This window comes from Cuculus canorus, chromosome 2 (assembly GCF_017976375.1).
Source record: "Cuculus canorus isolate bCucCan1 chromosome 2, bCucCan1.pri, whole genome shotgun sequence".
Lineage (NCBI taxonomy): Eukaryota > Metazoa > Chordata > Aves > Cuculiformes > Cuculidae > Cuculus > Cuculus canorus.
In genome coordinates this window covers 134,367,069-134,388,762 of record NC_071402.1, presented here as the reverse complement: position 1 = coordinate 134,388,762, position 21,694 = coordinate 134,367,069, and the positions used below count along the sequence as shown (strand labels likewise).

The window sequence follows — 21,694 nt, the reverse complement described above, 5'->3', positions numbered from 1 at the left end:
AATTTCACACTACGAAAGTGCTTTGTAAGTTTATTTACAGATAATGCTATGCATGTCCACTGCAAGATAGCATATAGAATTCTAAAAAAGGTAGCATTAATGTTAATACTAAATTTTATAGCCTGGCCAGATACTAGATAGGTCTACTGTCTCCTGCAGTTCAAGAAGGTAGAGGGACTCTTCTTCTGTCCTCATACCTATGTCATAAAGCCATAGGAAAGTGGTACCTGTGCATTCTATACAGTAGACTATCAAAATTAAATTCTCTTTTCTTTATTCTTTTGATGAGAGCCCTGAAACACTCTTGAAAGATTTCTGAACGTGATAAAGATGATTAGAAAAAAAGAAAGCACATCAAGGCACACATATGAAAATACCATTTTTCTGTGAGGTTATCCTGACACGCTGGGATTTTTTTCAGTGTTACTATGTATCAGCAGCTCAGCAATATGACATATACACAGATGTAGGACAGGGCTTAAAAATGTCTGACTATCTTAAAAACGTATGCCTCTTAAAAGAGCAGAGAATAACATTTTGTACATAGGCAGCCTGCTAGTACAATATACAGCAAACATTTTAACACAACCCATTTTTAGATATTCAAGGCTCTTCAGTAGCAATTACCACATATACCACTTAACCACTTACTATTTGACACAGAATCATAGTAGAACTCTATGGTAACGTGAAGGTATATGTGAGAGGGAGCACCGAGAGCTTCATTTGTTTGTGACATTGTACAAATTACTTTTGGAAAGTAGTCTAAATACATTGTGAATATACATGCAAGAGCTCGCCCAGCCCAGCTGCAGTGATGACATCAAGTGAAAATATACCATTTGGTATTTTTCAGACATCTAACAGTGAAATTTGAGTTTCACACTGCATAGTAGATATGCTTTTCCCTTTATATCACAACAAAACATGGAGTGAAGGAGTCGCTGCTCAGTTTAGGTAAAATATTTGAAACCACCTGGACATCTGACAGAAAGGCAGGAACAGGTACTGCCAAATTTTTCTACTACAAGATTCACACTGTACATGGGACCATTAATCACCAGCTACCATTCAAGCACAGCTCCCTCAGAAAGGAAATGCCATATTTCTTGAAGATTTTGTACTTTGACAGAACTTTGGGTTTGGAACTGGCTTGTACTTCTGTTCTTCAAAAATGGTGCTTCGTTGCATAATTCTAGAGGAAACCTTCTGCCATGGTCTTGTAACATTAGGGTGGGAGTCCACCAGTGATAATGAATTTGGATGATTAATATTTAACATTAGAAGGCATCTGGAGTAACTGGAGTGCGAGAAGCACCATCAGAAGAAATAAAACCAACAAGTTCCTTAAGAGTTAATGATCACAGGTAACAAAGCCTTCCACAGCATTTCTGATCTTTTTCATCCTCCAGGAGAAGTGGCATTAACAGCATGGCTACCAAACATTTTCATAAGCTACATTTTATCTCTGGTACTTAAATTTCCCATAAAATTTCTATCAAGTATAGGTGAAATAATTGCTACTAGATGAACGGCTTAAGACTATGAAGCTTTCTGTGACTCATCAGGTGGACTTCTGATTAAAATAATATTAAGAATTGTATGTGACCTCATCAGTGGAAAGAGATGTTGACAAATCACAGCTTCAAAAATTGTCTTATATTTCCATACAGATAAATACCCATGAGTTACCAGATACGTATTTAAGGTATAAATGTAGCCACAACAGTAAATTATAGGTATATGAGATGAGTATTCTTTTAAGCCATGCTGAGAAAAAGACAGATGAAAATTTTATCTTAGATGTAAAGTCTTAAGAAAAAGAATCTAATGACACAGCACTCAAATAATGCATGTTATAAAGATTCTGCACAGGTTTATATCCTGTTTGGGTTTTCTGGATATTTTCTCAGTTGAAACACTGATTATTCTTAGAAACAAATTCATGTTAAATAAAATTCTCACTTCATATCCACAAGATGGTGTAATTTATCCTTATCTGAGATGGTGGTTTAGAACATGGTGGTTTTGCCCTTTTCAAGTTTGGAATAAAATAAGTATACAAAAAAAAAGAAAAATCAGTTCACTTCACTGGATGGAAATATGTGCCTTTTATTAAAAATATCATCTGAAATGGCTTGAGTTCAGGTTAGGGTTTATAATTCCGGCTTGCTTTCTTGCAGTGCGGCATGACAAAGAGACCACTGCTCCAAATGTTTCTACTATAATTTTTTTAAAAGGTTTTGCATCACTATTCAGCTAAGCAGGAAAACTCTACCAATTACTACTCCCTTTTCCAGTGGGGAAGAAAATGCATATACTTAACTCTGAACCCACCACAGTGTAAGAAAGAATATGAGTTACCAAGAAGCAGCAAAAAGGAATCAAGTACCAGTCCAAGTTTACAGAACATCATAGAGGAAGCTCCATATTTTTAAGGAATTTTCTCTATTTGACTCTTTAAAAAGAGAAGTTAAATCAGAGTGCCATTTAAGTAGAGAATCTGTAGAAACGCAGGTCTCAATTTGTCTCTGAAATGATGGTGTTCTTTGCCATCATACAATTTCGACTATATAATCCAGAAATGAGATTATTGCCCTGGGTTTAAAAGTTCAGCTCCACCAAACCATCTGAGGTTTGACTATTCAGTACCCCTTGGAAGACTGGAAAGTAGTAAACAGGATGGGAAATAGAAAGACAAGCTATACTGATGGAGGCTCCTAAAGTTCCCAAAATTTGGCAATGAAAAAAATCGCTCCACAAACACAACAAGCAAATGGAATTAAGAATACGCATTTATGACATTTCTGGGGTTTGCTTTCCCAGGTGGAAAAAACATTATGCTTCAGAGTTTCAATGAGACAGGAGAAGATAATAGTGGAATTCTGCATATTTATTGTTTCAAGATCCCAGAAGAAGCAGACATACATTTGCATGGAATAAATTTAATTCTTTAACTAATAACTGGGACTTTTTATGATTCTGATTGCTATAAATCCTGACAAAACCGAAAACGTCTCAATATTCCTTATTAAATTATTAGGCCTACTCAAAAAAGTGCCTCAGACTCAGTCAATGATAAGAGCCTTCCCACCTCCAATTGTGCTGAAATAATTACAAAGTGTGTTTTGTAGAGGAGCTACTTAAGCCAAATTCCAGTAACTAGATGTTAAAGACTGCACATGTATCACACCACTTACTTTTAATGTTGTTTCACACATTGTCTTACGAACTGTTAAGATTTTTTTCAGGTGCATATAGCTTCGTCAGATCATAAGAATATCCTCTGTTCTTCATTCCTGACTCCTTCTGTCACTACAATATTCTTATTTTCAAAGGTTAAAACAAGTTTCTAAGCAAGTTGGTTAAAAATGAAATAAGTAACACAAGTTTTAAATCCTTCCCAACAAATATAGCAGAGAAGGATAAGAGATCTCACTAACTGGGATATCAGAAATATAATTTGCTTTATCTCTGTGACACAGAACTGCAGCCTCATGCAGTAGTTCATGACTCTTCATGACTACTTCTGTATTGCCTGAACTTACACCATTGATGCGATAACTGGGGCAAGGACAATGTTAAACAAAAGCCACCATCTAACTGCAGGCACTTACCTAAGATACACAAAGTGAGGACCATTTACATTCTGAACAGAATAAATAAGTTTTTGGAGCTTTCTCCACTGACTACAAAGGGAGCTCGGATAAGCTAACTCCCTAACTTGAGTGTATGGGTTATGTATATAAAGCCAAGTGGGCTGAACCCCAGCTAATCTCTCTAGCTGACTCAACATTGACAAGCTAAGAAGAGGTATACACAAAACAAGCTAAAGATGACTATTGCCTATGATTAGTGAAGCAAATGCAACTGGTTCAAAGAAACAGTTTTGTCACAAAAGGAAATCTGGTTAATGACAAGGTACCTTATTTTCTCAGCAGTTTTATGTTTTTACATAGAAAAAAAAAAACAGATTAGAAAGAACACAAACAAAAAATAAAAAAATGGATAATCTAATTTCTACCAAAAAAGACAAAATATATAATAAGGGCTGCTAAGAAAATTAAAATTTGACTAATAGTATATTTTTGCTGTAGGGAATTGCTATTGTTGCCCTATTGCAGATGAGGAAAGAAAGGACAGAAAGTCCTACAGAAATGTCCTCATTACAATGGAGTTTTAACTACCAAGAAGTTTGCAAACCCTTCACCTGCAGCAGAAGATAAGCAAAAGCACAAATCAGGCAAAACTGAAGTATTAACAAAACAGGCTTAAAGATCCAGACTTCAACTGAATTCTTATTAGTATATATGACCTTTTAAACTTACCTCTGTAAAGCCCAAAGAAACCTTCATAACGTAGCACTTTTTTGAAGCAATCAAAGCTGTTTTTATACATAAGTTCTCCCACAAAAGAGCCTGTAGAGCGCTGGTTTTGCATTCGAGTTTTTACCAAATCAATTGGGTAGACTGCAGTGGCTCCAACAGCTGCAAACAAAAATCAAGGTATGAGAAAACATTTTTATGCATTTGCAGAGTTTGACTGTAATTGTTTATCTTCCACATTTATAGCTCAAATATCAGTTGTATTTTTTCCTCCATAATATATTCTTAATACATTAAATTATTTCCCACAGTTTTAAGCAAAAGCCCTTCCTGGCCTTTCCTCATTATTAATCTGATTCTTCTGAAACTGGTTTGGTGTTAAATCTGATAGTAACACAACCTGCAAACTCCAATGGCTCATAAATTCCAAAACTCTCATAGGCCAGCTGACCTCTTCCCCTTCGATCTTATAGTGATCCCATCCCTTAAACACAGCTTCAAGGGAAAGACCGAGAAACCTTCCACACTTAAATAAAAGGCAGATGGGGAAGAAGGGCAGAAGAAAAGAAAAATACCCAAATAGTGAAGATAAATATTCTTTTGCTCAGCCATGACTAACCTCCAGCAACTGAACCAAGGGCAAACCTGTACGCTGATTCTGCAATCTGGATGAGAACAGGTCGAGACACATCGCCTGGAGCTTTCTGTCAAGGCAGGATTTAAAACAAAAGGAAAGACAAGAAAAATAATCAGAGCATCATATTTCACAAGAGAACATCTCATGATCAGACAGATACAAGTATAAAGATACCTGGACAAAATCCCACAATACCCTGAGGATTTTGGTTTTGACTATTATTTCTCTTCCACTGATTTCTAAGTGCCATATAATATAGCCTCTTCAGACTGGAATAGCAAAGAAAAGAAAGACTGATACTACAACAATATTATACAACTTCAAAATCAATGGTCCAAATGTGCATATAAAGGCACACATATGGCATCTTACGCCATTAATTTTCTACAGCTGAAACCAACTCCAGTTTGGAATTTCTTTCTACTGCTGCCAAAACCAGGTACACCTATTACTTCTCAGGCTATCAACACTAGTACACAATGATTTATATCACTTATACTATCACTTTTTGTAATACTTTTTTTTTAAAGATTACCAAAAGTTAAAGGACAAATATTTTAGCGAATATGTAGCTGGAGTTGGCCAGAAAATAAATTTAATTTAAATCTATGTAGATGAAAATCCTTTCAGGTTCAGCATCAAGGAGCTGACATTAAAAAGGAACTGGATGGAAAAATAAAAGGGAGAGCACACATGCAGAACCAATGGTAAGATTTAAGCAGGTTTCTATGTCCTAGCCTCTTAAAATGGCTAAATACAGCGCCCCAAAAAAAAACTCTGAAGAAACTGCTATTTTCAACACCACATTTTTGGCCACATTTTACTGCCACCTATTGTAACTTACGTTACTTGATATTCAGTCCAACACAAATGCTTTTAACTCCTTTAGGAGTCCTCTAGGAATAGATGGTGAGCTTTTGGGAGCCAACTCATTTGCATTTAGCCCAGCACAGTCAACATTTAGTCACTCCTCAAAAAAATCCCAGAAAACCGCCACCCCAGATACTGTCCTGGAGCGGTGGTGGGGGTGTTCACATGCAGAGGAAGGAGAAGAAGAAGAAAGAGAAGCAAAGGAGATGCATGTGTACACATGCACATACAGAGGCCTGGCTTATGGCCTGACAGTCCTAAAAATGTAGCCTACATCAACTCATTGTGGTCAAACTGGCGTCTCTGCACAGACCCAGAGCAGGGAAAAAAAACCAACAAAAAAACCCTTAGTCTCACAAGACACAAAGTTAAGACTGCCTTAAAATAGATACAGAGAAAAACAGAAACAGAGGGTTAGTTTTAAATCTGTCTGTGTAGAAATTGGTGTCAATAAAAATACAAGATATGCTAAAATAATATGAAAGCTAAAAATCAACAGGTCTGACACGTAAAGAACACTCCTATTTGTTTTTGCCTCAAAGACAACATCAGTTCATTTTCTGTTATACTATCGAAAGTCAGTATTACAAAGGCATGCAGTGATAGGACTAAGGGGAATGGCTATAAATTGCAGAGGGAAAGATTTAGAACAGACATTAGGAGGAATTTCCTCACAATGAGGGTGGTGAGACACTAGCACAAGTTGCCCAGGGAAGTTGTGGCTGCCCCATCCCTGGAAGTGTTTGAGGCCAGGTTTGATGGGGCTTTGAGTAGCCTGCTCTAGTGGGAGGTATCCCTGCCCATAGCAGGGGGATTGGAACTAGATGATCTTTGCAGTCCTTTCCAACTCAAACCATTCTATGATTCTATGAATATCCTTTAGTTCTTGGAAATGTAGAGAATATTAATGCTTTTACTGAAGCTGTGATGGTAGAATAAAAATATTCTTTCCTATTTTGATATTCAGCAGAGCACAAGGCTCTGTGTTCACAACAAGGGCTGCCATTTGACAGGCTAGATGCTGAATTTACCATCCGTATTTGAATCAGACTACTCGGTCTTCATTAAAAAGAACAGAGAGCAACAGAATCACAAAACATAAACACCTCAATTAAGTATACACCTAATATTTACTGAATGGCTGGATGACACTCATGCATTTTATCTTTCCAAAGTAAATTAATTGTAACCTATCAAAATGCAGCCCAAGAGATAGGGGCACAGAGAAAAGACAGAGAGGACATGACACAGTTAAAAATAAATTCTAGCAAGAAGGTATTCATCACAGATATTGCAGAACACAATAGAAAAGCAACTTAGCTGGCAACACAGGAGGTTGGCTACCTATTTGCCTGGCACTGGAAACAGATAATAGCATCACACTAGCTTCTGTTCTTACCTGCCTCTGAGCCTCAGCCAGGTTGTAGGGCAATGTCCCCTCCTCCAGAGGTGCAATTCTTTCAATATCAGCTAATGTCATGCGCCTGAGGAAATTAATTCATCTTAGTGGTTGCTCAGAGATGGGTTTTCAGATCACAAGAAGTTACTTGCATGTGACCACTATGCTACACCCTCCTCTTCTTCAACAGTACCTCACTCCTTCCAAGAAGGAGAGGAGGAAAGTAAAGAGGAGAGCATAGATAATTCTCTCACTTACCCCCGTGGCTCATACAGATCTGCTAACTGAAACAAGATGTCAACTTCCATGGGTGTAACCTGACCGAATTTCTGAGCTGCCAGAACAAACTCCTCTGCAACAGAATAAAAATACAGAAAATAAAAACTAATCAAATCATAACAAATAATCCAGAGCACCCCAGAGTTGCTTTACACTTTAGTATTAAGTAGAAGACACTGGTGGGGGAGGGAGAAGGGGAATAAAAGTGACCCACCACAAAAGTGTTCCTGCCACTACATAAATTTATGTTTCAAATGCTATATCCTTCATCCAAGTAAGTACAGCTCTCTGGTTTTGAAGCTTAGCACTATCAGCAGGATTTAAGATATTTGACATACGGTATCAATCAGTTGCGGGTCAGAGGGAAAAAAAAAATAAAATAAAAAGCAAACAGAAAAAAACCCGGGAGTCAAAAGATGTAGAACTTTTCATGCATAGACCCAGTAGGCCACATTAATGAAACTTTGGCATTGCACGGGGAATTCTCCATAAAAGTGGTTAGATATAGCAGATAACATCTTGTTCCAAGCTTGTAGATCAGCTTACTGTGCTGCCAATACAAGTTTATGGAATTCTTCAGCTACCCTTGAAGGTCACTTTAATAGGCTGCCAATTTGGCAGGAGTCCTAGGAAGTTTTTTAAACTTTTAAATATCTTTACATACCTTCCTCACCCTGCCCCCACTTGCAGTTTACTAGGACCTTTTTCTGATTGAAACAAAATGCAAAACCTAGAGAGTAGAATCCAACAGGAGTGTACAAAACTGAATGGTGCACCAAGGAATGCTAATGAGGCAGGCTTTCTCTCCTTCCCATTGATTTAAAAGCATACAGATGAGGTCTTTCCCTCCACCCACACCAATCAAACATCCAAGGAAACTTCCAGACTGTAAACATTTCTACCAACCCTTAGTGACTTCCACATCTTTTCTATTTCCAGCCAGAGTGCTGTAGATCTTTCTAATGAGCTCCATGTTGTTAAGGAGAGAATTAAATCCATTAAAATAGGAAAAGCTGACCTGATGGGAAGTGGTACCTCCAGCAGCCTAAAGCAGAGAGAATAAAAGAAGAGAAAGGAGCCTGTTACAAAATTAAGAAAAATCTTGAAATAAAGGGTTTCAAACAATGTAATTTCACAAGAGCGACAGTAGCATAGGGTTGCTTTTTTTAAAAAAAAAAAACTGCAAAACAAAGAAAACTATGAAAGATTCTTATGTTACTGAAACTAATCATGACCAGAATGTAAAACTCTCCCCACCCTACAAACCTAAATAAATACATATGCAGGATTATAACAACATAACCAGTAGTAATTTACAAAGTTCAAGTTTCAGTACTGTTTCAGTTGGAAATGTTTTATAAGATGGCTTATTTCTAGTAATGAGGAAATCTACTTCTACATGTAAAGTATATTACCATACAGAAAATTTCAACAAAATCAAAACATATTCTGGAAAAGGTCAACTAAAACATCTGAATTCCCAGGCATTTCAAGTCATGGAAAACCAGCAGTAAGCTCTCCGGCTTATGTCAAGCAGTCAAACAGAATGGGAACAATAAGGTTCAAGTAGTTATTCATTCTCAAATGAGAACTGAGCCTAAACCTTTATTTTAAAGTGGTGTTGGGTCTGCATACAGAAGAATTATTGGATCAATTCCCTATTTAGAGTATATGTCTGGTGATCTAGCAAATCTCTGAAAACAATGCATGAGCTTGCCAAAATATAATTGACTTTGAGGGAGAATCAAAAATCTTATCTTATGTTTCATGAGAGAGTATATGACCCAGGAAAGCTGATAACAAGACTGGAGAGAGAACTGAGGAAGAAAGTATTAGAAATTACTGTCAGTCTCTGAGTCTTCTGGCTGTGCTTTTTGCTCAATGCTTCTTTCTTCCAGTATTCTGCCCACAGTTTGCAGTTTTCATCACTTCACACATCTCTCTGGAATTCTGCCTTGCAGGTCAAAGCAGAATAGATTTCTTTAAACCTGGATACAGCCAGGGAAGAGCTGCTACAACCTCACCAGATTGGAAACAGTAGTCAAAAATTAATGTCTCTCTGGTTTTTTTTTGTTTTTTTTTTTTCCTTCAGTGAATTCAGAATTGTAATATTTAATTTGGTTTATGCATTTCCAGATAAAAAAAGTATACGCTTAAGTATAACGACTATCAGTTAATATGTAGAAAATATCCTTGGGTGATATTCCAGTTCATACATTGTGCTTGGAAATGACACTCAGGAGGTTAGAATTGACAGTATAAAGCAAGTCCTTCGTGGATGAATTCCTAAGTGGGATGCAATAGCTTTTTGGCATATTTGACAGTCTGCTAAGATGGAATGACCAGAAATAGTCAGACAAACTCTATGTTTGTAGGCCTGCTTTGTCTTTTGTCTCAGGAGACCAGAACATCGAGGATACATATTCTGCAATACAGATTAACTTCCATATGTGTAGATAATAACTAGTGAACTTAAAAACATGCATCCATAAGCTGGACTATGTGCCACATGTAGCAGTTGAGGTACATAAAAAAGGAATCCCACATCTACATTTCAGGTCTTTCCCAGTTGGGATACCAGAGCTACTCACAGCTACTAGACATTCTTCTACAAATGGTGTCAGCATGTGTGGCCGGATAGTGACCATAATGTCCCTGAAATCCATAGCTGTGACTCTTCCAGACTGAGCATTGTCACGCTGCACAAAAGCTTGTTTTGCATGTTCTAACTGTATCTCCTGAAAACATACAGGGGAAAAAAAAGTTAGGTTCAAAACCATCACCTTAACAGTTTGATTTTATAAAATGCAATCCTACAAGATATCTCATACATAACAAAACGCAATTACATGTAATCTAATTTTAATAGGCTATTGTATATGTAACAGTCTATTCTATCAGAGGCATATATCAGTCTCTAACACTGAGCTCAATATCTAGGACAACTATGATGATTTCTCTGCTGTCTGGACATTATAAGGTCACGCAATTCATTTAACTGAAAAATGGAGGGCACGTATCAACACACCAATGCACGTAATCTCCCTCTCATGAACATTAAAGTGTTTCATGATGTGCATTATCCAGTTTATTGCATGTGTCACAGTAGGTCACGATACTTTCTGCAAAAGCATTTGCTGCTCCTTGAACGAGGACAATGCAATCATCAGAAATTTCCACACAGACATCCACTAATATTGAAAGCATTCCTTCAAAAGCATCTTTATTTAAAACATAAAAGGTATTTCTGTACAAAAGACACCACCAGTTTAATATAGAACTTCTTGTATCGCGACTGATTAAAGACCAGTTCTCAATATTTCAGCAGTAGTAACGGGCAAAGATCAATCACAAGCATTATCTGATGCAATCACCTGATAATCTCATTTTGCGATTCAAATGTATTCCCGAGAGAAGAGGGGAGAAAAAATGCATTTCGCCTCTCAAAACTCTATGTTTTCCTAAGGTGACCTTCACTCTTTCTTCATAAATTAGAAAAAAATAAAATAAAATAAAATAAAATAAAATAAAATAAAATAAAATAAAATAACAGCTTTACTTTTTTATTTTTCATTTAAGAGCAACGATCCTGCACAAATACTAACTTGATAATACATATGAACTTTTCATTCAGCTCTATAGCTTTGTGAAAAACAGAAATAACTTTTGGTGACATAGTTAGACTTGCCAACCTGTATTTCTTTGCTAAATGGAGGAAAAAAAAAACATTGCCATGTCCTCTCTTTAAATTTCAAGGCTTATAAAAACTTCTTCACTGGAAATACCATGCTTAGTCTGAATACATATTCATAATCAGGTACTCTGAAATAGAATCAAAAGTATGGCAGCAATACTAAATAAGTCTTGCAGTGGACCATGACACTATCCTATTATTCCATTATATTCACAAATATTTGCAAATATGCCTTGAAAGACATATTAAGCCAAGACCTGGCTAGTCAAGAATTACTGGCACAATATATTAGCAGTGAATATGATGTCCTCTAAATTGATATTTACCTCACAACAGCGTTCAAGGGACTAGAGAGTGAAGAGTGAAAGGCAAATTCAGCTGGCACTGGCTCAAGACCTGCCAGAGGCCTGCAGTCTCTTTCTGCTCATTCTTTCTGCTCCCTCTTTCTGCTCATTCAGCTGCCACTACAGCCACCGATGTATGCTGCCATTCAAAACATGCTTGTCTTTTCCTTTCAGCCTCCTGACATCTCCAATTTTAGTCCTAATTTATAATTAAAACACCTGAGCTGAAAGGTATGATGAAAACCTTCCAATATATTAGGCAGAAGAAGGAAAGCAGAGGAGAGAGGATTGATCAGTGCTTCAACACTGCGTTTCACTCACAGAAATATTCAGAAATTTCTTCTTTTAATGAGAAACACTTGTGGGGGTTATAATTTGAAGTGTTACAATTTCAGTTCTGTCAGGTTTCCTTTACATTACAGCCACCTATGTGAAGGTGTTACAATTCAGAAATAATATTCACTCAGGCTGGATGCAGCCATGTAAACTCTTGCTTCACTCCAGTTGTGACTATAATTTCAACAGAAATTTGGAAGCAAGCAGTTTTCCGCAGTTTATGATGGGAGGAGCACAGGAACACACAAAAAAATCCTTGTCAGTTTGAGGGAGGCAGCTACTTGGAGGCAGAGAGCTCTGAAGAGGAGTTAGGTGTGATAACTCCTGTATCCCTAAGCAGGCAGGTGGAAGCATACGAACAAACGTGTTTGTCATTAAGCGATAGTGTCACCAAAGAAAAAATATATTTACTTTAGCAGAAGGACAGCATGGAGAATTGTGCATGTTTTCTTCTCCTTCTCTTGTTCAATTTTTTGAGCCACTGAAATTGCTGTCAGTGTTGTGCTGGCTGAACACAGCACTTAAATGTAGTAAAAAACTTGGAGACCACTTGCAGAAGTCCAATTTGCTTGCATCTACGAGTTTGGACATATGTATACCAGTCAGTGGGACCTTAGCTCAGAATGACATCTGAGCCACAGAAGCAAAGCAGGACTCACGTTTCAGACAGACAGGTTACAAGTGAATGTTTCTTGTAATCACCTAGCTAATTGCAAAAATGCTGTTAGTACTACAGCAGAGGACAAGCCAAAACAGCCCATCCTATCCTTCCTTATGTGATTACTTTCAATCTTCTAAGTACACGTGTAAACCACTAGAGAAAAGAATTATCCCACTTGGTTAAACACATGGTCAAAGACTCAGTGCTGCCATTTGCTCTTGTCAGCTAGGAAAGAGTCACTTAGCTGTAGACAGACAGCAAGACAAAACTCTGAATAGGATGATGTTAGTCTTCTGGAACTTCCTATTTGCACCTCCTCCTTAGCTCAGAAATGAAATGGTTTAAGCATACTGCAAATAGATAGAAAAGACTCATCCCACCTTCTCAGAAAGGGAGGGTCTTTTTAGGTCGTGGTTATTTTGAGCTGTGCTACACAATTCACAGTTGCACTGAGCAGGAAAAACAGCACAGGGCCCTTCAGCCATCTGACATTTCCAAACCACAACAGCGGCAGTAACACAGCATACAAGAACATGCAGACCACTGCATGGAAACAAACTTGGTCTCAAGAACTTCACCTATAGTCTGTTACAAAAAAAACCAGACAGATGTTACTTCTCTAATCACTGTGCACTGCATAACAGTGTAATAAACTCCTTCAAGTTTTTAACTCAGAAGGCTATCTATTACCTCACATCTCCAAAGCTGAAAGTTGAGGCATCTCAAAGCACAACTAAACACAGTTCAAAATGAGGCTCAGCAGCTACAAGCAATTTATCAGGGAAATTTTTATGAGATGTAACATCGTCTATGTGGTGTATATAAAACCAATATAAAATATACAACCTGAAAAATAAAGCGAAAAACAACAAAGCAAAGTTGTTGTGTTTAGAGATGCTATCTGACTTGCAATAATTTTTATCTTTTCACCCACTTCAGTCCAATATTGTTTACCTAGGCAGATTAAGGTTTAAAGAAATACTAACTTCATTGCTTTGCAATACAAATTACACATCCTAAAGAACCTTCTCCAACTAGACTTTCTGTAAACTTAGATATACTAAAAAATAAGTTTCTCCCTTGATCCCCCCCAGGTAGCTAAGACTTTGTGAAAAGTTAATTTACACATCATGGCAGGCACGCTGGCACCAAAATTTTCATGAAATTATTTCCTATCTAGTGATTTTACTACAGCTTTCACTTACAGCTTATTAAAAGCTTCACTACCTTCCAGTTAGATAGAAATTTATGTTTTGGTTTTATGTTATGGATCTACAAGTCATCAGATACAGCAGAATCCTTTCCACTGAAGCATATCCTAGGGTTCAATTATAGAGTACTACTTCACTAACTAACATGCTGGGCACAAATAAATTCCCAGACAATGTGTAAACGGATTTTCCAGGCCCACATATAAGCATGTTAAAATTCATCCTGCGGAACAGATTTTACATGCTGAGAAAGAATCCAATGCTCTTTGTGAAGCAGACTCGTCACTTAAGTGATGATAGAACATGAGCAAATCCAAACAGATATAGATGTGATGGATATGTAGTGGAGATATATGATTTAATTTTAAGCTGGCAAAAAGAAGCAGGGTAAAACAACACACCCTGAGCTCCAGGTTGATGCAAATAAATTCTTAACTGTATTACAGCCAAGTAGTTTGGAGGCTATACTTTTGGGTACCTCTGTTACTGTAGACAAAAAAAAGTGCTGGCAGGATATAAATATTCAGAATGCCATATAAACTCTTCTTATTTAAAGCCAGAAGAGACCCATCTTATGCATGAATAAAATACACTAATGTTGTTTTCAATGTACCTGCAGCTTTGTCAGGTATGATGATCAGCCCAAATGCTGTGACAGATAACGAATACGTAACAACTTTATGTGGCATAATATGACCCAACATGTACGAATTTAAATTTAGCTGGTTTATTTCATTAAAACTTGCAAATTGCATTGTACTTACAAAGCAGTACATGAAGCACCTTATAGACCCATCTGGTCCATGTTAAGTGCAATGTAAAGAACATCAGAAATGTAGAATGGTAATTTGGTATCCACTGTGGTCTCCTGCTGTCTAAGGCTCAAGGTCTAGACATCAGACCAAGAAGACTGACTCATGCACAGGCAGAATGTCAGAAGGAAAGGCTGAATACTACAGGTTACAGAGCCTAAAGCAAGATTTCTGTGCCTGTGCCTATAAACTCTCCGGTTTCTGCTGAGAGTAATTTCTGTGTCCAGACTTCAGTACAGACTTCTATAATACAATGCTGTAAGGCACGACTCAGCAAGGAAACTTGTGTTTCAAACATTTACAGTTCTAGAAAGTGGGTAAACAGATGAGCCAAATTACTGAGTGACTGAGCGTCCTAACAGACTGTATTGAAAGTGCACAACCTCAGCACAGTCTTCAGTTAATTTATTTGAAAGTCTCTGCTTCCTGCACCAATGCTGAGTGCAATTTCATTAGTAGCCTTAAAACTTTCCCTGAATACAACTCGTCTCTAGAGGACACCCAGAATCATCATCTTAATTCTCCATGTTTATGCTCTTTCTCCTTCTTTCTATGCTATATGGTCAACACCAAAAGGGTTGTATGGCTTGTGAGGACCACTGATGTGTTCCAACGCAACCTTTTACTCTGCACTACAACCAGATAAGACTCAATTTAGCAGGAGAGCTAGTTAAAAAACCAAAACAAGGCAGGGGCAAGACACACTAAACCTGAATACAATTCTCCCCAGTGTATGAATACACCCAAGGAAATTCCTTTTAGACAAGGAAGGAACACCCGTGCAAAGGATGAGAAAGCTTAGAAAACTCCTGCCTCAGCTTTTGCTTCTCCTAATTCAAATAAAAAAAACACACAAGACCCAAAGACATGAAGAAAGAACTCAAATCTTCCTAAAACTCAGACATGAAGTTACAGACTCTTCTAGGTCGACAGCTGTAAACTCCCTCACTGCTTGCCCCCCCAAGCTTTCTTATGGCGAAAAAGTGTCCTTTTTCCAGTGTTTTTCTTCAAGTTTTCCTCAGGTCTTTAAACAAACAGATGCATGAGGCAAACAGGACTAGTACTCTGTTAAGACTGATTTTAACCCACCAGACTCAAGATACATATCCAAGGCTTATTCTATAGTATAGAAGGAGGTACTAAAACGTGTGGCCAGAAGAATTTTTCCCTAATCAAGTAACACATTTCCTTTTTTATCCAAAAGAGGTTATAGTTCACTATTCTACCACAAAGCAGGTCTATGTCTTAGCTACATAGGAGTCACAATAGTCAATACACAACCTAAGGGAATGCAATTTAATCACGTGATACCTGACGTCCTCTTCACACAAAGTTAATTACGCTCTGTTCTACAAAGTCAATTTGAAACATTTGTCTCAATAGCATTATCTTAATTATTCCTCATCAAAATGATACAACCTCCTACTGTGAACTAACATACTTGTGTAAACAACAAAAAAAGAAACCTTGCAGTCTTGAAGCAGGTTCCCATTTTAAAAGTCTCTAGTGTAAATACTAATACAGGCATTAAGAATTCAGAAGGAATACAAATAAGAAATTCACGTGTTTTACCACTCCAAGGAGCACTTTTCCTACTGAAGACTATTTTTAACATTACTGCTGAAATTCAGATAATCTTATTTTCCTATTAGCATAATATTTTACTTTCTGTAACAAAGTCCTACAAGAAAGAATAGCCAAGAATTCCTTTTGAAAGAAAGACAGTATTTTACTCTCTACATACCACATGCAAAGCTAAGCAGTATTGCCCTATCTGAGATACTATCACTTCAAGAAAGGTCAAAGGTAAAGAAGTATGTGAAAAGGGCTTTCAGCAAAATATCTTTATTAGATATTAGCAATTAAAGACATTTGGTAAAGTTTAGTAAATGTGCTATTTACAGAAAGAAGTACTTCTTAATACCAGTCTGGAACTCGGTCCAAAATCTTCAATAACGTTATTTAACATTTAACACTCATGGATTTAAATATTCAGGAGACTTGCAGACTTTGAGGTCTAGGTTTTTAATTTCACATCACCATCTACACAACACTGCAGAAAAGACCACCTTCTGCATATGGGTGCCAAAAATGAAAAAGGAAAAAACCCAGCTAGCCCGAATCAGCAGTTTTACCATAAGCATATCCTGTTTATCAACACTTTATTAAAAGTCCAGTACTCTGTAAAAACCTACACTTGGTATATCATTCAACTTCCTTAGGGGTGTGGTTATTTGGCAAGTTTGCAAATACTTTCATCTTGCATCCTTCTTATTAATCTTGACTAATGGTATTGTATTAGACCCACCAGTAAAAACTGGGTGAATTCCGCATATGTTAGGTGTCTTTTTCTATCTTTTCCAAAATGCAGCTGTACGAACTCTGAATTCCAGTTAAACGGAATGTGCTGATGAATCGTGGTCTGGCCAAAAACTTGCTTAGCGTCCTCTGGGCAGAAAAGAAGAACGGTAATTATTAATAAAATAACAAGAGAAACGAGCATATATTTATACGAGCAAAACAAATATGATATTTTCTAACAGGAAAGCAATACTATTCATATAAATTAGTAACACATTGTAAAGCAAATCTATTTTTTCTTTTATCAAACTCATAATAATAAGTTTTGAACATCCTCACAAATACAGTTTCTGAATAAGCTTTTTATTTGTGAAGTTTTATACTCAGAGCATTTGATTAGAAAAGACTCAAGTAGATATTTCAAGTTCCAAAGTCAAACAACAAAAGACTGAAATTAAAAGACAATTTATACAAAGATTATTAAAGATAACCAATTTTCAGCATAATCTTTTCAAGCTGCTAACCATGGAAGTTTTGTATCACTATAATCCAGGCTTATTCCTAGAGTTCTCCACTTTCTAACAAATCAGCTATGAAAATACCAGTATTCCAAGCGCCGCTTTTCTGTAGTTCCCTTACAGGAGCAGGGGCTTGGGGGACATGGCAAGTAGGAACACCAACATCACCACTTTCAGCACGAAGCTGACTCTACCCCTAGACTTCTGCTACAAGGACAGGGGTAACACAACAAGTTGGTTTGATCACACCTAAACACAAGTTTCATAGCTCAATCCAGTTCGTAGTCATAACTGGACAACAGTTTATTATACGCTTGGCAGGCTTTTTAGTAGTACATGGCATTTTTGGTGAAGAAATACTACTGTATTTGTTGTACAATCAGTAATAAGGACCATACATTGCTGGAATTCAACTGCATGTATTTTAATTAACGTAAACAGCAACATCTGAGGAAGTATTTGTCTCACACGATGGCACCCAATTCAAGGTGATAGCCTGTCTCAGCCAAAAACATAGGGCAAAGTTATCTTCAGAAGACAAGGCCAGAGGTTCCCAACTGCTACACACCTTCCTAATTGCTCTGTAACTTCTCCTGCAACAGCAGCCAAGAGCCAGTTCTTGGCTCCTGTTAGTTCCTGTGGGCACACAGAACTGGTTCCCAGGAGACACTCCCTACCCACAGGCAGAGCCAGGAGCTGCTCTGCTCCCTTCAGAGCTTGGCAGAAGACAGACCAGGAGCCCAAACCCCAAGCTCCTGTCTGTCTCTGCAAATGACAGGGCTGAAAGCCAGTTCTCAGACACGGCTGATGCCTAGGGGCAAGGAAATCAGCACGGCTTTGTGCCTGCTTGACTGCAGAATAAGCTGGGAACCACTCTGCTGGAGCCAGCTAGCCTGCCAGGAGGCCTGGGAGCCACCTTCCAGCTCATCCCAGCACCACAAGCAAAGGTGGGAGCCAACTCCTTTGGACCACAGGGTTCCATCTCCTGGCTTCTAGTTCAGCCCATGCTAGCCACGCACAGCAGCTCTGTTGATCCAGGGCAACCCAGCCAGGGTGAAATCCCCACCTTTAGGCAAGGAAGCAGGAAAAAGGAACAGCGGAGTGGGATGGTCAAAAGCGAGGAAGATGTCAGGGAGTGCCCAAGAAAATGAAGGATAAAGACAGGAAAAAATGGTCCCAAGGAGGTGAAAGGGATAGGTGTCCTGCTGCATAGACCCAAAAGCACTGCAGTTGGTGTTACCCACAAGGACAGCTTATTCTAGAGCATGGGGGCTGATCCTATTCTGGGATTCATGGGAGTATAGAGATGACACTGTGAACCTCTTGCCATCCCTCAACACAGTCAGTAGTTTCAACTTTAAAAACACCACCTGCTGGTCCCAGGGAATCAGTGGTGAAAGAACAAGTTGGATTTCACTTACGAACAGAAAGACTGACCCCAGTTAACCCCTAATTATTAAAACTTAGAACTTCAAGCCCTGATATCCTATGAGAATCTTCTCCAGGCAACATCACACAGTGCCCCCAGGACAGCATTGTTCATTCATGTCTTCAAGCTCCACCACAGTCAGCTTGGATGTTGCCTGCCAGCATTTTCCAGGAGCAAGACTCCACTTTCAGAGCCATGGGAGGTAAAGCCAATGGGTTCAGGATGAAGTCCTGTCCTGTCTCTCTACTGAATGTCTTTAGGATGCTTCCTACTGACACAGATCAAGGCACGTGGTCATGTGTCACTGGAATCCTTTACAGAATTTCTGGTTTCTCTCAGACTTCCTTCAAAGAAGGGAACCAGCATGAAGAAGACAACCTGTCCTGCTCACAAACAAGAGGGAAAAAAAGGCAGTCTCTTCCTAGTAGCAATGACTCTTCTTTTCCAGAGGAATGAAAATATTCCCAGAACAGGCCCTGTACTCACCTCCTGCACAGAGATCTGATGCTCATCTGCTTTCTTTCCCTCTCATCCCATGTCCTGAATTTCCCCAGAGCAAGACACTGACATTGTTTGGACAAGACTAGGAACAAGTCACTGTTTACCAAAAGCTGTGTTTGGGTGAACTCCAGATTTTACTTTGTCAGAGAAAAAAAGATGCTTTCTTACTTGATGCAAAATAAGAGAGAAGAAAATCTTAGCTAGTGTAAATGTAGTCTCTAATTCCTTTTGATGGGTCCAGGCTCCTCACAATCTTTACTTCAACTGGTTAACATATGAAAGTTATGAGCGTCCTCTGATTATGGCACTGTAATTTCATTTTAGTTAGTTATCATACACTAGCTATCTTGACGGAATAATGTATCTTGCTTCCCCTACTCTGCGTCTTATAAACTCCTCCTTAGCTGTGGCCCGAAAGAAAGATTCCAGTTCAAGAAAAACAAACATCCAGAAGTTAAAAGAATGGTAATTTCAGAATAAACACAATGTTTAATAATTGGCATTACAAGTGGCAAAGGAACCTTCAGCAACAGAACTTAAAAATCTCATCAAGCCAGTAAGGAATACAGGGCATTAGCATTCCCTTGTCTATTTTAGAGATTAAAGGCTACACACATGCCTTCAAAGTCCATATCAGTACAAATATCACTCCAAACAGTCCAAGCAGAAGACATACACTTCATTTTTGCTATGACTTGGAAAACACAGACTACTGCAATAGCATAGGTATTCAGTACCATACTAAGAGAACTTTCTACACTACTTGATCGTCTCAAAATCGTACTGTATATTGATGTCAATATGCCTGGGCTGCTAACACCAGGTCTGACAGAGTGCATGTTGGATTATACAGTGCAGGTAGTTGACTGGCAGATTGTCTATTGTGCTTCTACTGATTCTTTGATGGCATGAGATGAAGCTATGATGTGGACTGATGGGTAGTCCAAGTACTTGGCTGGGTGGCCCATCTATCACCATTCACCCAGAACAGGTACAAGACTCTGGAAGCACAAGTACTACAATCATCTTCTTCATCTCCCTGCTGCTTTGTCAAGGAAATACATTGAAATAGCTTTATAGTGGCCATGCTGTAAATCAAATAACATATTTTGATAACAAATTGCAAAGGAAAGGCACTCATCCCTTCAAATTTCCTCAACAAAGCAGTAAGGTCAGAAAGAGCTGTCACAGTCGTCTTCTTCCGTAGGTTAGAAGACTCAAAATAATGCAGTAATGTTTTATTTTCACTGCCTCTTAATTCCTTCCAAAACATGGACCACAACCTATTCTGCACTTCTGAATCACAAAAAAAAAAAAATATCAATTGGGATCTTTCCTCCTTAAAACATTACCAGGAAGGCATCTGGGAGAACACTCAAATTGAAGATGGCACAGTAGAAACGGAGCGCATAATTTAAAGATAATGGGATTGTATTACACGCCTCAAGAAGGGCGGGGAGATAGCAGCTCAGGTCAGTCTAGTTTATTTGCACTGTATATCATGTGGTACCATCACTGTTTTAAAATGGATTCATTCAAAAGAGTACAAGACCTGCCACTAGTGCGCCCGATTCATTTAGACTAAGATCAGATTCACCTGCACCTGAAAATGTGACCGCACAAATAAACTTGCATATAAACACCTAAAAAACCCTGAATTCACTTCTTTGCATAATTTTGTGTGTGCACAAATGTGTAAGCAGTAGTTTGGGTTTTTTATAGCACTAGTTACTCCAAACTCAGAGAAAATCCCTAACGACAAAATTAAACTCAAATAATAAAAATGGTCATTTAAACCAATTTAATTATGTTGAGCTAGTCCAGCTGTGGACCAGTGCTGAATTGTAATGGCCAAGCAAAGGTTTTCACTGACTAGCATAAGCCAGCATTGCTTATGTGTAACCAAAGCTGTCATATCAAATTCAATGCCCTCATTTCCATGTGGGCAAATGAAATAATTATCTGGGATCATTTCTGTTATCCCTATCACAGAGATGTTAAAAACACAGGATTTTCAGAATCTGGACTGACTCAACATCTTTCTTTACAATGGCAAAGGCTGACTTCACCGTAGTTGTCAAGGAATACCTATTCACTTCAGAATTCATGACTCTTTCCTACAGCAGTTTAATATACCAACCAAAGTGAAAAAAGCAAACTCCTGGCTCGAAAAAATTATCCTAAACTTTACATTTTACTCTCCTATACAGACGTGAGAGCTCTATTTCTTTAACAGCTATTTTGCTTAGATAGTTGGTATAAAAAATAAATCACTTTCTTGCAAAGCATTAACATACATTTTCCCCCACTTAAATACTTCAATTTCAAATGCACCACAAAATGTACTCCCACAACAGTACTGTATTAGTTTAAAACT

General features: G+C 38.0%; 1 protein-coding gene across 2 annotated transcripts in view; it reads right to left on the bottom strand.

Annotated features, from left to right (window-relative positions):
* SLC25A13 (solute carrier family 25 member 13) overlaps nucleotides 1-21,694 on the bottom strand; it is a 103,623-nt gene that overhangs the window by 38,105 nt on the left and 43,824 nt on the right. For both annotated transcript variants that reach the window (XM_054058138.1, XM_054058137.1), the window contains 7 exons: nucleotides 16,877-17,016; nucleotides 10,102-10,248; nucleotides 8,417-8,555; nucleotides 7,490-7,583; nucleotides 7,232-7,316; nucleotides 4,945-5,029; nucleotides 4,329-4,487 (listed from right to left, as the gene is read on the bottom strand). In XM_054058138.1, the coding sequence (XP_053914113.1) occupies nucleotides 4,329-4,487; nucleotides 4,945-5,029; nucleotides 7,232-7,316; nucleotides 7,490-7,583; nucleotides 8,417-8,555; nucleotides 10,102-10,248; nucleotides 16,877-17,016 (849 nt within the window). The remainder of the gene's footprint in view (nucleotides 1-4,328; nucleotides 4,488-4,944; nucleotides 5,030-7,231; nucleotides 7,317-7,489; nucleotides 7,584-8,416; nucleotides 8,556-10,101; nucleotides 10,249-16,876; nucleotides 17,017-21,694) is intronic.